Genomic DNA, 10,189 nt, shown 5'->3' on the forward strand with positions numbered 1-10,189 from the left:
CCATTCACTCTTCCACAGCCACAAGTGCAGTGGCTGTGGCCCAGGGGGAAGCCCCAGTACCACCCCATGCACCCCAGCCGCCCCCCACCCCCCTCCAGAGACAAGCAGCAGACACCCTGGCTCCTTTGGGGGAGTTTATTTCCCGGTCAGAAAAAGAGAAGCAGGGTCAGGCTCCTGAACATTCTAGGCCCGGGCCCAACAAGGAAGGCAAGGGGAGGGGAGGCACAGGGGAGGGCTCCGACTGTGCGCGCTTGGTCCCGCAGTTGTCCTGGCTGGGTCCGGGGAGGGCCTGCCGGGGATGGTGGCACCGAGCCTGGGGGCAGAGGTGGCAGGCCAGGGGGCCCAGAGGACGGCACATATGGAGGCAATAAATACTGACAGGCCAGGCACGCGACTCCAGGCCGGCAGGCCCCGGTGGGACAAGTAAGGCTCGGCCGCCGGCTTTGTCTGCCGAGGGCTGGCTGCTGGGGCCGCGGGCTCCAGCACTGCCCACTGGGACAAAGAAGGCAGAGGCATGAGGACACCTGGCCTCCCAGATGGGAACGGAGGCAACTTCAGTTTTGGCAATTTGGCTTTCCCCCAGCCCCTGGAGCCGTCTGCACAGCCCTGGCCGGGGGAGGGGGCTGGCCAGGCCCTGACGGGCAGGGGGGGGAAAGAGCAGCACACCCCACACCTCCCCGGGCCACGGGGACTGCAGATGGGGCAAGGACCAGGGGGACCACATGCTCATGCAGACATGGGGGGGTTAGAGGTTAGTGACGGCCCCCACAGCACACGTTCCACATGTTAAGGCATCATGGTTAGACAGTTACTGACAGCGATGGAGGAACTGACCGGGGACAGGTGAAAGCAGGAGGGTGGCTGGCCCCCAAGAGGCCTCGAATCATGCACCCCACCCCACCCCCACCCCGGAAGAAAAGAACGAACAGGATTCGGGGCAACTGCAAAGGCCCACAGGGACCTGAGCACCCCATGAGATTCCCTCGGAAAAGCCAGGGCCTCAGGTCAGGACAGGTGGGGGAGCCCGAAGGGGTACGGAAGGGGAGGTGGAGGCCTGGCCTGGAGGCTCCCTCCCCCCGCTACCCCCCCAGCAGGGGCAGAAGCAGCTAGGCGAAGACCACCGAGGAGGCTGGGGCCTGCGGGGCAGGGCCCGGAGGGACGGGTAGGGTCGGCCAGGGGGGCAGACCCGTCAGCACTTTGGTAAGGGGTTGGGATGGGGGGGGGGGGGGGGGCGCGTCAGACAGGTCCGTCTGTCTGTCCGAAGGCCTGCCCGCTTCCCGGGCCAGGGCTCAGTCCTTCCACTCCTTTTTGATGGTAAGGTTCCACTCCCAGGACAGGTGGTCAGTCTTGTCGTCGTCTGTGAACCGGGACTTGATGTTGTAGCTGCCTCGAGCCAACATACCCTTGGGCGCCTCCTCCGTGGGGGTCAGAAACTCATATTCCTCTGCCCGGGGCCCGTAGCTCCCCACCATGTAGTCGGTCTTGTCAACTGTGTGCAGGAGACGAGCTGGTCACCAGAGCTGCCTGACCCCACCCAGGGCCGAGGGCACACACTGCCTCCTTCCTCTCTCTCCTGATCCCAGAGCCCTTGGGCGGCCACCTCCACCTTGCCCCTTCCCACAGGCCAGCCAAGGGGCAGCCACTGCATCTTGGAGGCAGGGGTCAAGCACCGCCGCCCCCCGCCCCCCCCCACTCACTCTTGACGCCTTTCCTGTACGTGTGCTGGATGTACTTCATGCCGGACACGATCTCCCGGTTCACCTGCAGAGAGAGAGCCCAGGCAGAGCTCGGTGGGGGCCCTCCAGGCCCAAGGCCTCCCAGCACCTCCCACAGCGTCTGCCTTACTCGGAAAGAGATTTTTATCCGGTACTCCACGCCCTCCTTCAGTACAAAGGACTGCTTCTTGAAGCTCTCCAGGTCGCCTGCGCCCGAGAAAAAAACTACACTAAAAGGCTCAGCTACAGGAAGCTGCTCACCCCAGCACCCCCCACCTGCAGGCGCACGCGCTCCTTCCTTCCCGCCCTCACCCACAAGGCCCCACCCAGGACCCAGGCCGCTCCAAAGCCAGAGCGGGCCGACTTCCTGGTTGCACTTCCTCCGCCCCCCACAAGAGGGCACCCGCGTTCTGAGAAACAGCAGGGTGCCAGCCGCCAAGGACCTCAGCGATGCCACTCACCTGTCAGGTCCAGCTCCAGGGGGCCGGGGGCTGTGCTACACACCAGGGTCAAGCGGGTCACAACAACATTGGGGACGCTGGGGTCTGCGGACAAGGGCAGGTCAGAGCTCCATCCCACCCGACCTGCCGCTGGCGGGCAGGGGGGCTGGCAGCAGAAACCCAGAGGTGACGGGTCAGTCCGCTTACCTGCAGACACAGTTACGCGGCCCAGCAGGGCCTCCTTGTACTTGCGCAGACTCTCGTCGTCCTTGTCCAGCTCCTGGATCTCCTGGATGCTCTTCTGGGCGGGGGGCTTATAGTTGACCGAGTGCTCGTCCTCCTCATTCTCAGCTGCAATCTGTGCCAGCTGCTCAGCCGTGGGCTCCTGCTCAGCCATGCTCACCTCTCGCTGGTCTGAGACACCTGTGGGCAAGGACAGGGCTGTGGCAGCCTGAAGGGACGCAGCGCTTCCCTCCCCGGCCCCTCAGCGAGCCCACCGCCGGCACACGTACAATGTACTGACAGACCCTCCGAGGGTAACCGGACCCCGTATTCCGGTCCAAGGGAACATATGCCTTTTGGGGGAAAGCTACCGCACACAGAGCTTTGCACAAGTCCCAGCACAGGCTCCTGAAGCCCAGAGAGGGCCTCACTCCTTGCCTTGCCCACCTCGGGGACCCGGCTGGAAGTCCTGGCAGAGCATCCCCAAGTAGGACCTGCTCAGCCCTGCTCCCCAAGAAGACCCAGCATACATCGCCCACGCCTGGGGGAGGAGACAGCACCCCCAGCCCCCACTGACAGGGTGGGGTCACCTCGAAAGTCCTGCGATTCTTTCGAAGCTGCCCAGACCCGCTGCCGAGGAACACCTCCTCCTGGGTCTCCCTGACCAAACGCACTCACTGGGCTCTGTCCTACAGTGAAGCAAGGCCCCATCCTGCAAACGCAGGGTTCTCCTGGAGCTCAGATGACCGCGCCAGCCTGAGCCCCACAGGTGGGTCCCAGACGGGCATGAGGAACTCTAACCATCTGCCAACCTTCTTTCCAATTTGTGAGAGTATGTGACCTAGAGTTTGGGAAGTGCTGCAATGCCCACCTGGTCTCAGGACCCTCTCCTCCTGGATCCTGGCCCAGAAGAGCTCGGGACAGCGCTGGGGGAGCAAGGGGCAGCGCAGGGGACAGCCCCCTGGGCTCCCTAAGGTTAAGGATCCCCGTCGCACCCCCCGCTAGAATCGCTGAGGAACAGCTGAAGCCCACTCAGATCCTCTGGCCGGCACAGGAGCGGCCCAGAGCCCAGGCCACGCTAGACCTCAGCTTGCCCCGGAAAGATGAGCAACGCCTCTCCCCACGGGGCCGGGCTGGCTGCCTGGGGCTGCCCGAGCACCAGACCTCACAAAGGGCCGCCGGGAGCGCGAGCCGGCCGGCCGGCCGCCACAGGTGGGGTGGGGCCCGCCCGCTTCTCCAGGCCTCCCGGCCGCTTCCTCTGGAATTCCTCTATGAGGCGCACGCCCTGACGCCACCCAAGTGTGTCCGCAGGCGACAGGCTCCTCCGAGTGCGATGGCCGCGGCCCACACTTCCTTCCGCAAGGCTCCGCAATCTGGGCGGGCGGGCGCACCGCGCGGGGTGCTCGGGGACCACGCCGCTCGGGCCGGGCGCCGCGCCCGCATCCCCGGGGAGGGGGCGCCAGGCCTGGGTCCGGCCGGCGCGCATCTGCGCGGGCGGGGGCGCCGCGAGGCACGGGCGGCGGCCCCTAAGGAGGCCCGCGCCCACCCCCGGCGAGCGGCGCGAACAAAGGCGCGGCGCCCCCAGCCCCAAGGCGTCCCCCTCCCCGGCCCCGCCCCGCCCCGCCCCACTCCACCCCACCCTGCCCGCCGCCGCCGCCGCCGCCGCCGCCGCCGCTCACCGGAGGGTCGACCGCGCCGCTCTCGCGCTCCCTCCCGCACGGAATGACGAACGTCGCCGCCCCGCCCGCGCGCGCCCGGCCGGCCACTTCCGGGGTCACGCGACTTCCGCTCGCGCCGGGCGGGCGGCGGAGGGCGCATGCGCGCGCGCGCGCGGGCTGCCGGGAGCGCGCCGCCACCATCTTGTGGAGGCGGCCTCGTGGGCGCGTCCCGCGAGCTCGGGCCGGCCTGGGGCTTTCCGCGCCCTGCTGCCATTGTTTTCTGGTCCTGGGCGTCCTCGGGGCTCGGCCGCCAGCCGAGGGCATGGGGCAGTGTCACGGCCTCGCGTGCGTCCCCCGTACGTCATGACCTGGCCCCGAGGAGCCCTGACGCGCGTCTGTGAAGCGCGGGGACCGGCGGTCTCGGTCGTCCGACTGCTCCCCGGCCGCCCTGGGCTCCCGGCGCGGCGAGGGGGGAGCCTGTGCCCGAGGCGCTCGTCGCCGCGCGACCTCGGAGGCTCCCCGGCGCGGGTGGCCCCGGTCGCTTCCGTCCGCTGTTCCCCGTGCGCGAAAGAAGCCCCCGGCTGCGGCCGGTGTCCGACCTGTGCCGCGCGCAGACCGAGGGACACTCGAGCCCCCAGCAGGTCCCGGGGCGCCTGCCCACCTGCGCCGCTGCCCTCGGCCTCGGTCCGACCCGCGGGGCCTGGCGGGGATCGCGGCCGGCACGGGCCGGCGCACGGCCCATTCATGGTGTGGAGGGCGTGTTCGGCCACGAACTGAATGCAAAATAGGAACCTGGCTATCTTTGGGAGATTTTTTGATATTTGAGGAATATTGCGGATTTTGGGTATAACTTAGCAGTCGCGCCGTGCGCTTACTGTGCGGCACGGTTCCATGTGTTGCTTGGGAGGCTTCCTGTCGTAAACCCGGAAGCCACAGCCCGCGAATTGCAGGTAGAGGAAAAGGCGCTTTCACATAACGCAGGGGCTTTTATTTATTTACTTGCTTTTTATTTATTTATTTATTTATTAAGATTTTATTTATTCATCCGAGAGCGCACAAGCAGGGGGAGCGGGAGCGGGAGAAGCAGACGCCCCGCTGAGCAGGCAGCCGGATGCGGGTTTCCCTCTGGGACCTGGGATCCCGACCTGAGCCGAAGGCAGCCGCTTAGCCATCAGAGCCGCCCAGGCGCCGCCCCTCCTTTTTTTTTTTTTAATTTTTTTTAAAGATTTTATTTATTTATTAGAGACAGAGAATGAGAGAGAGCACAAGAGGGAAGAGGGTCAGAGGGAGAAGCAGACTCCCCGCCGAGCAGGGAGCCCGATGCGGGACTCGGTCCCGGGACTCCAGGATCATGACCTGAGCCGAAGGCGGTCGCTTAACCAACCGAGCCACCCAGGCGCCCCGCCGCCCCTCCTTAAGTGCTTTTAAAAAAAGTAAGACAGAAATCAATCCTGTCGTAGAAAGTTTCAAACATGGATTTTATTCGGAATCTGTTACTGTGTAAAAACATGCACCCTTCATTTAGCGGCTTAAAACAACAGTTACTCTACAGTTCCTGAGGATCAGGGAGCTGCTTGGCAGGCGGTCCTGGCTCCTGGTCTCCAGAGGTTGCAGCAAGCTGTTGGCCAGAGCGGTCGCCCCTAAGATCTGCTGGAATGCCAAGCTCTTGCAAATGCTGTGAGCAGGAGGCTCAGTTCTTTGTGGGCTGGAGTGATTTAGTGCCCTGGCACCTACAACTCCTGGCCTCTCCAGAGGGCTGCGCACAGCAGGGTAGCTGGCTTCCCCCAGGTGAGGCCTCAGAGGGAGGTGGACAGAGAACAAGAGCCAGGGAAACAGCAAGCACTCAAGACGAAGCCGTGCTGTCTCTAGTAACCTGAATCTCAGAAGCAGGGTCCCTCCTGCACTCTTCTGGCCACACCGACCTGCCCTAGGACGGTGTAGGAGGGGCCACAGGGATGAATACCGGCAGGCGAGGCGTTGGGCCTCTCTTGGAGGTGGCCCACCACAGCACCAAAGTAGAAAGAACGGTGTTATGAGCCCGTGCACCTGCCGCCTAGTTTCAGCAGTTACCAGCCTGGGACCTGTCTGGTTCCACTGTGCCCTCCCTCCTCCCCATACATGCAGCCGGTTTGAAGCAAACATCAGAGGGTATTTCCACCGTCACTATTTGAGCGCATATCTATCTCAAAGGAAGGGGATCCTTTCTGGGGAGAAGCAACAACCACAGTACCATCATCCACTCTGTTCACGCATCCACTGCTGTGTGAGAGACCACTCCAGAATGCAGGGGCTTGGAGCAGGGAGTCACAACTCTCTGCTATTCTTGGGCTGAGTGTAGCTGCAGTCACATCAGGTCCACACTGGGGCCCCAACCCGAGGCCCTTCCGCACGACTCCTGTGCAATTTTGGCAGCCAGATTCCAAGAGCCCATGTTCTTTTTTTTTTTTAAGATTTTATTTATTTATTTGAGTGAGAGAATGAGAGATAGAGAGCATGAGAGGGAAGAGGGTCAGAGGGAGAAGCAGACTCCCTGCTGAGCAGGGAACCCGATGTGGGACTCGATCCCGGGACTCCAGGATCATGACCTGAGCCGAAGGCAGTCGCTCAACCAACTGAGCCACCCAGGCGCCCCATGTTCTTTTTTTTAAAGATTTTTTTATTTATTTATTCATGAGAGAGAGAGAGGCAGAGGGAAAAGCAGGCTCGCAAGGAGCAGGGAGCCCGATGCGGGACTCGATCCCAGGACCCTGGGATCATGACCTGAGCCGAAGGCAGACACTTAACCATCTGAGCCACCCAGGCGCCCAAGAGCCCATGTTCTGAGAGGCCTGTTCACAAGCCTCCATGTGAACCCACGAGGAAGTGCCAGGAGCCAAACTCCTGCAGCTTTTCACTGGTAAAGCCCAGAACTTGAGCCGGCCCAGGTTTAAGGGCAGGGAGTTAGAGTCCACCTCTTTCGAAGGGAAGAAAAGCAAAGAACATGTGGCCCGCACATTCCCCTTCTGTAAACACAATGCCTCCCAGGACCCCCAAAGATCTCCTCCTGTTTTGGCCTCTGCTCAGGGCGCAGGTGAGAGAGAGGCAGGGGTGTGGCTTTTCTTAATCTGAAAATTGGGGCTCACAACCCAGAAGCCCTGCCCCACAGCACCAGATAAACCATCCCATCCCCCTGCCTGAACTGCACCATCTGTGAGGGTGATAGAGAAACGCATTTGCTTCCCACTGGGTTTTGGGTAATTTCTTACGGAGTGGTCAGCATCTGGAATACCAACCAGGAAAAGTCTCAACAGTCCTAAGCATCATTAGAGATCCAAACAGTATTTTCCTTGATTGCCTTGTGAAGGTTCTTTCACTTTTTGGTGGAATCGGAATCAAGTTAAACTGCACGCGTTACAGTTAGATGTGTGCCTGTGTCTTAATCCATAGAATCATCCTCTCTGCTCCATGTAGTGTCCTGTTGAAGGGCCCTGGGGTCCTGTAGAGCCCCCCACGGCTGAGACCCTGGGGGCAGCACCCCAGCCCAGCACTGAGCCATTCCTGTCCCCTGTCCTTTCTGTGGGGGTGGAGAGCGGACCTGTGGGAACCAGCCCGTGGGGAATGTGGTGTGGTGCTTCCTTTAGTGTTTGCACCGTCACAAGGGGGCCGTGACACTATTTTGAACTTTTTATCAAATTAGCAAAGAACCTAAGAGAGGTGAGAGTGCAGATAACAGCATGGCCTTACCTGACACGGGGGTGGCTGGTGGGGCTGGGAGCACGCCGTGAACAGACACCTTACAGTGTAACAGTGTTCAGATGGCGTGTCTCAGCAAGGACCCGTTTACAAACGTACCCTGAGGAAATCACCATGGATGGGAGCAGGGGTTTGGTGACAAGGTTTACTGCAGCATTTTTACGGCATCAAACATTTTCCTCAGATGCACCTGAAAAGCGTGCAACAGCCTCGGGACAGACCACCGAGGGGCCCCGTGCTCTCCCATGTCACAGGAATATCTACGAGGTAATTAATAAATGTTAATGCACAGTACTTAAAAAAACCCTGTGAATTAAAACTTTCCACAGCATTCAAATAAAATAGTAAATGACATAGACAAACTAATTTTTTTACAGCTTTATCAAGGTATAATTTACAAAATCCATCCATCCAAAGTTTATAATTCAATTATTTTTTAGTAACTGTGTAGAGTCGTAGAAACATGACTCCAAACTTTTTTGTTGAGCTATTTGTCCTTGTTGCCTGTTCCCAGCAGCCCCTCTCTCCCAGACCCTGGCAACCGCTGTCCTTTCTGTACCTATAAATGTGGAGTCGTACAACCAACAGTCTTAGGCTGTCTTGTGGTCCCCCTGGAGTGATGTTGGCCCAGAATGTGTACTTTGTCCTGTTTATTGTATAAGTAATAGCACATTGTCTTTTACTCATTTGCCAATTGATGGACTTTTTGTTTCCTTTTGTCGATTGTGAACATTTGCATTTGTCCTTGTGTGAACATATGTTCATTTCTCTCGGGTAGATTCCCAAAAGTGGAATTCCCCGTGTTTTCCAAGGTGGAGGTACCATTTTACAATCCTGCTGACGATATAAGAAGTTTCCAGTCAGGCACACCCTTGATGATACTTGGCATTGTCTGTCTTTTTGATTAAAGCCCAGTGTGATGTGGTGTCTCGTGGGTTTGACTTGCATTTCCCTGATGAAGAGTCTTCCTTGGAACATCTACTCAAGGCTCTTGTCCAGTATTAAATTGGGTTGTCTTATTCAGGTGTAATAGTATTTATATGTTCTGGATATCTTTTACCAGGTGTATGATTTGGAAATATATATATATATATATTTTATAATATCTTTTTTTTTTTTTTTACATTTTATTTATTTACATGAGAGAAAGAGAGCACATGGTGGGGAGGGTCAGAGGGAGAAGCAACTCCCCGCTGAGCAGGGAGCCAGATGCGGGACACTATCCCAGGACTCCAGGATCATGACCTGAGCCGAAGGCAGACACTTAACGTCTGAGCCACTCAGGCGCCCCGGAAGTATATATATTTTTAAGATTTTATTTTTACGTCATCTCTACACCCAACATGGGGCTTGAACTCACAACCCTGAGATCAAGAGTCACATGCTCCACCTACTGAGCCAGCCAGGCAGCCCTGATTTGAAATATTTTCTATGGCTTGACTTTCATTTTCTTTTCTTTCTTTTTTAATTCTATTTATTATTTATTTGAGAGAGAGAGAGAGACCTCAAGTGGGGCGGGGTGGGAGGGGTAGAGGCAGAGGGAGAAGCAGACTCCCCGCCGAGCAGGGAGCCCGATGCGGGGCTCCATCCCAGGACCCCGGGATCATGACCTGAGCCGAAGGCAGACGCTTAACCGACTGAGCCACCCAGGCGCCCCTTGACTTTCATTTTCTTTCTTTTTTTTTTTAAGTACTATATCTTAATTTATTTTTAATTTTTTTTTTAAGATTTTATTTATTTATTTGACAGAGAGAGACACAGCGAGAGAGGGAACACAAGCAGGGGGAGTGGGAGAGGGAGAAGGCTTCCCGTGGAGCAGGAGCCTGATACGGGGCTCGATCCCAGGACCCCGGGATCATGACCTGAGCCAAAGGCAGACATTTAATGACTGAGCCACCCAGGTGCCCCAAAGATTTTAGTTTTAAATAATCTCTGTACCCAACATGGGGCTCAAACTCATAACCCTGAGATCAAGAGTCACACACTCCACTGACTGAGCCAGCCAGGCACCCCAAAAAGGGCATATTTTCTTGTTTCTTTTGTGAATTGCCTATTCATGTTTGGTCTTAAATTTTTGGAATTTTTTGATTTATATAAGTTTTTAGAAGCCCTCCCTGCCCTAAGTTTTTAATTTTTTTGAGCTTCTGCTTTTTTCCATTTCACCTGCAAAAATAGGGATTCTTATTTTCAATATAACAATACCATTAACATACCTACCAAAGTTAACAATGCTTTCTTAGTATTATCAAATACTAAGTGTTCAATTTTTCCGTCTCAGAACTCTTGTTCAAGGGACGCCTGGGTGGCTCAGGTTGGATCTGCCTGATCAGACCCTCCAGGGGTGGCGTGGTGTGTTCCTCTACCATTTTGCTGGCTGAGCCCCAGGTCAGCTTTCAGAGGGCTGTCGGCTTCCCACCTCTTC

General features: G+C 57.8%; 1 protein-coding gene across 1 annotated transcript; it reads right to left on the minus strand.

Moving 5' to 3' along the window:
• Positions 1 to 1,077: 1,077 nt before the first annotated feature.
• ARHGDIA (Rho GDP dissociation inhibitor alpha) lies at positions 1,078 to 4,165 on the minus strand. The gene is made up of 6 exons (XM_027568271.2): positions 4,057 to 4,165; positions 2,363 to 2,578; positions 2,177 to 2,260; positions 1,846 to 1,922; positions 1,698 to 1,761; positions 1,078 to 1,489 (listed from the first exon to the last, which is right to left on the minus strand). Exons 2-6 carry the CDS (start codon positions 2,550 to 2,552, stop codon positions 1,290 to 1,292), a joined length of 615 nt encoding a protein of 204 aa, XP_027424072.1. The 5' UTR covers positions 2,553 to 2,578; positions 4,057 to 4,165; the 3' UTR covers positions 1,078 to 1,289.
• Between the last annotated feature and the right edge of the window lie 6,024 nt (positions 4,166 to 10,189).

The sequence above is a fragment of the Zalophus californianus genome, chromosome 16 (assembly GCF_009762305.2).
Source record: "Zalophus californianus isolate mZalCal1 chromosome 16, mZalCal1.pri.v2, whole genome shotgun sequence".
Taxonomy (NCBI): domain Eukaryota; kingdom Metazoa; phylum Chordata; class Mammalia; order Carnivora; family Otariidae; genus Zalophus; species Zalophus californianus.

Excerpts from the sequence above, each read along its gene's own strand:
- ARHGDIA (XM_027568271.2), bottom strand. The coding sequence starts at position 2,552 with ATGGCTGAGCAGGAGCCCACGGCTGAGCAGCTGGCACAGATTGCAGCT. Across the intron at positions 1,923-2,176 it reads CCTGGAGCTGGACCTGACAG|GCGACCTGGAGAGCTTCAAG; the intron begins GTGAGTGGCATC and ends TCTCGGGCGCAG. Across the intron at positions 1,490-1,697 it reads GTACAGGAAAGGCGTCAAGA|TTGACAAGACCGACTACATG; the intron begins GTGAGTGGGGGG and ends TCCTGCACACAG.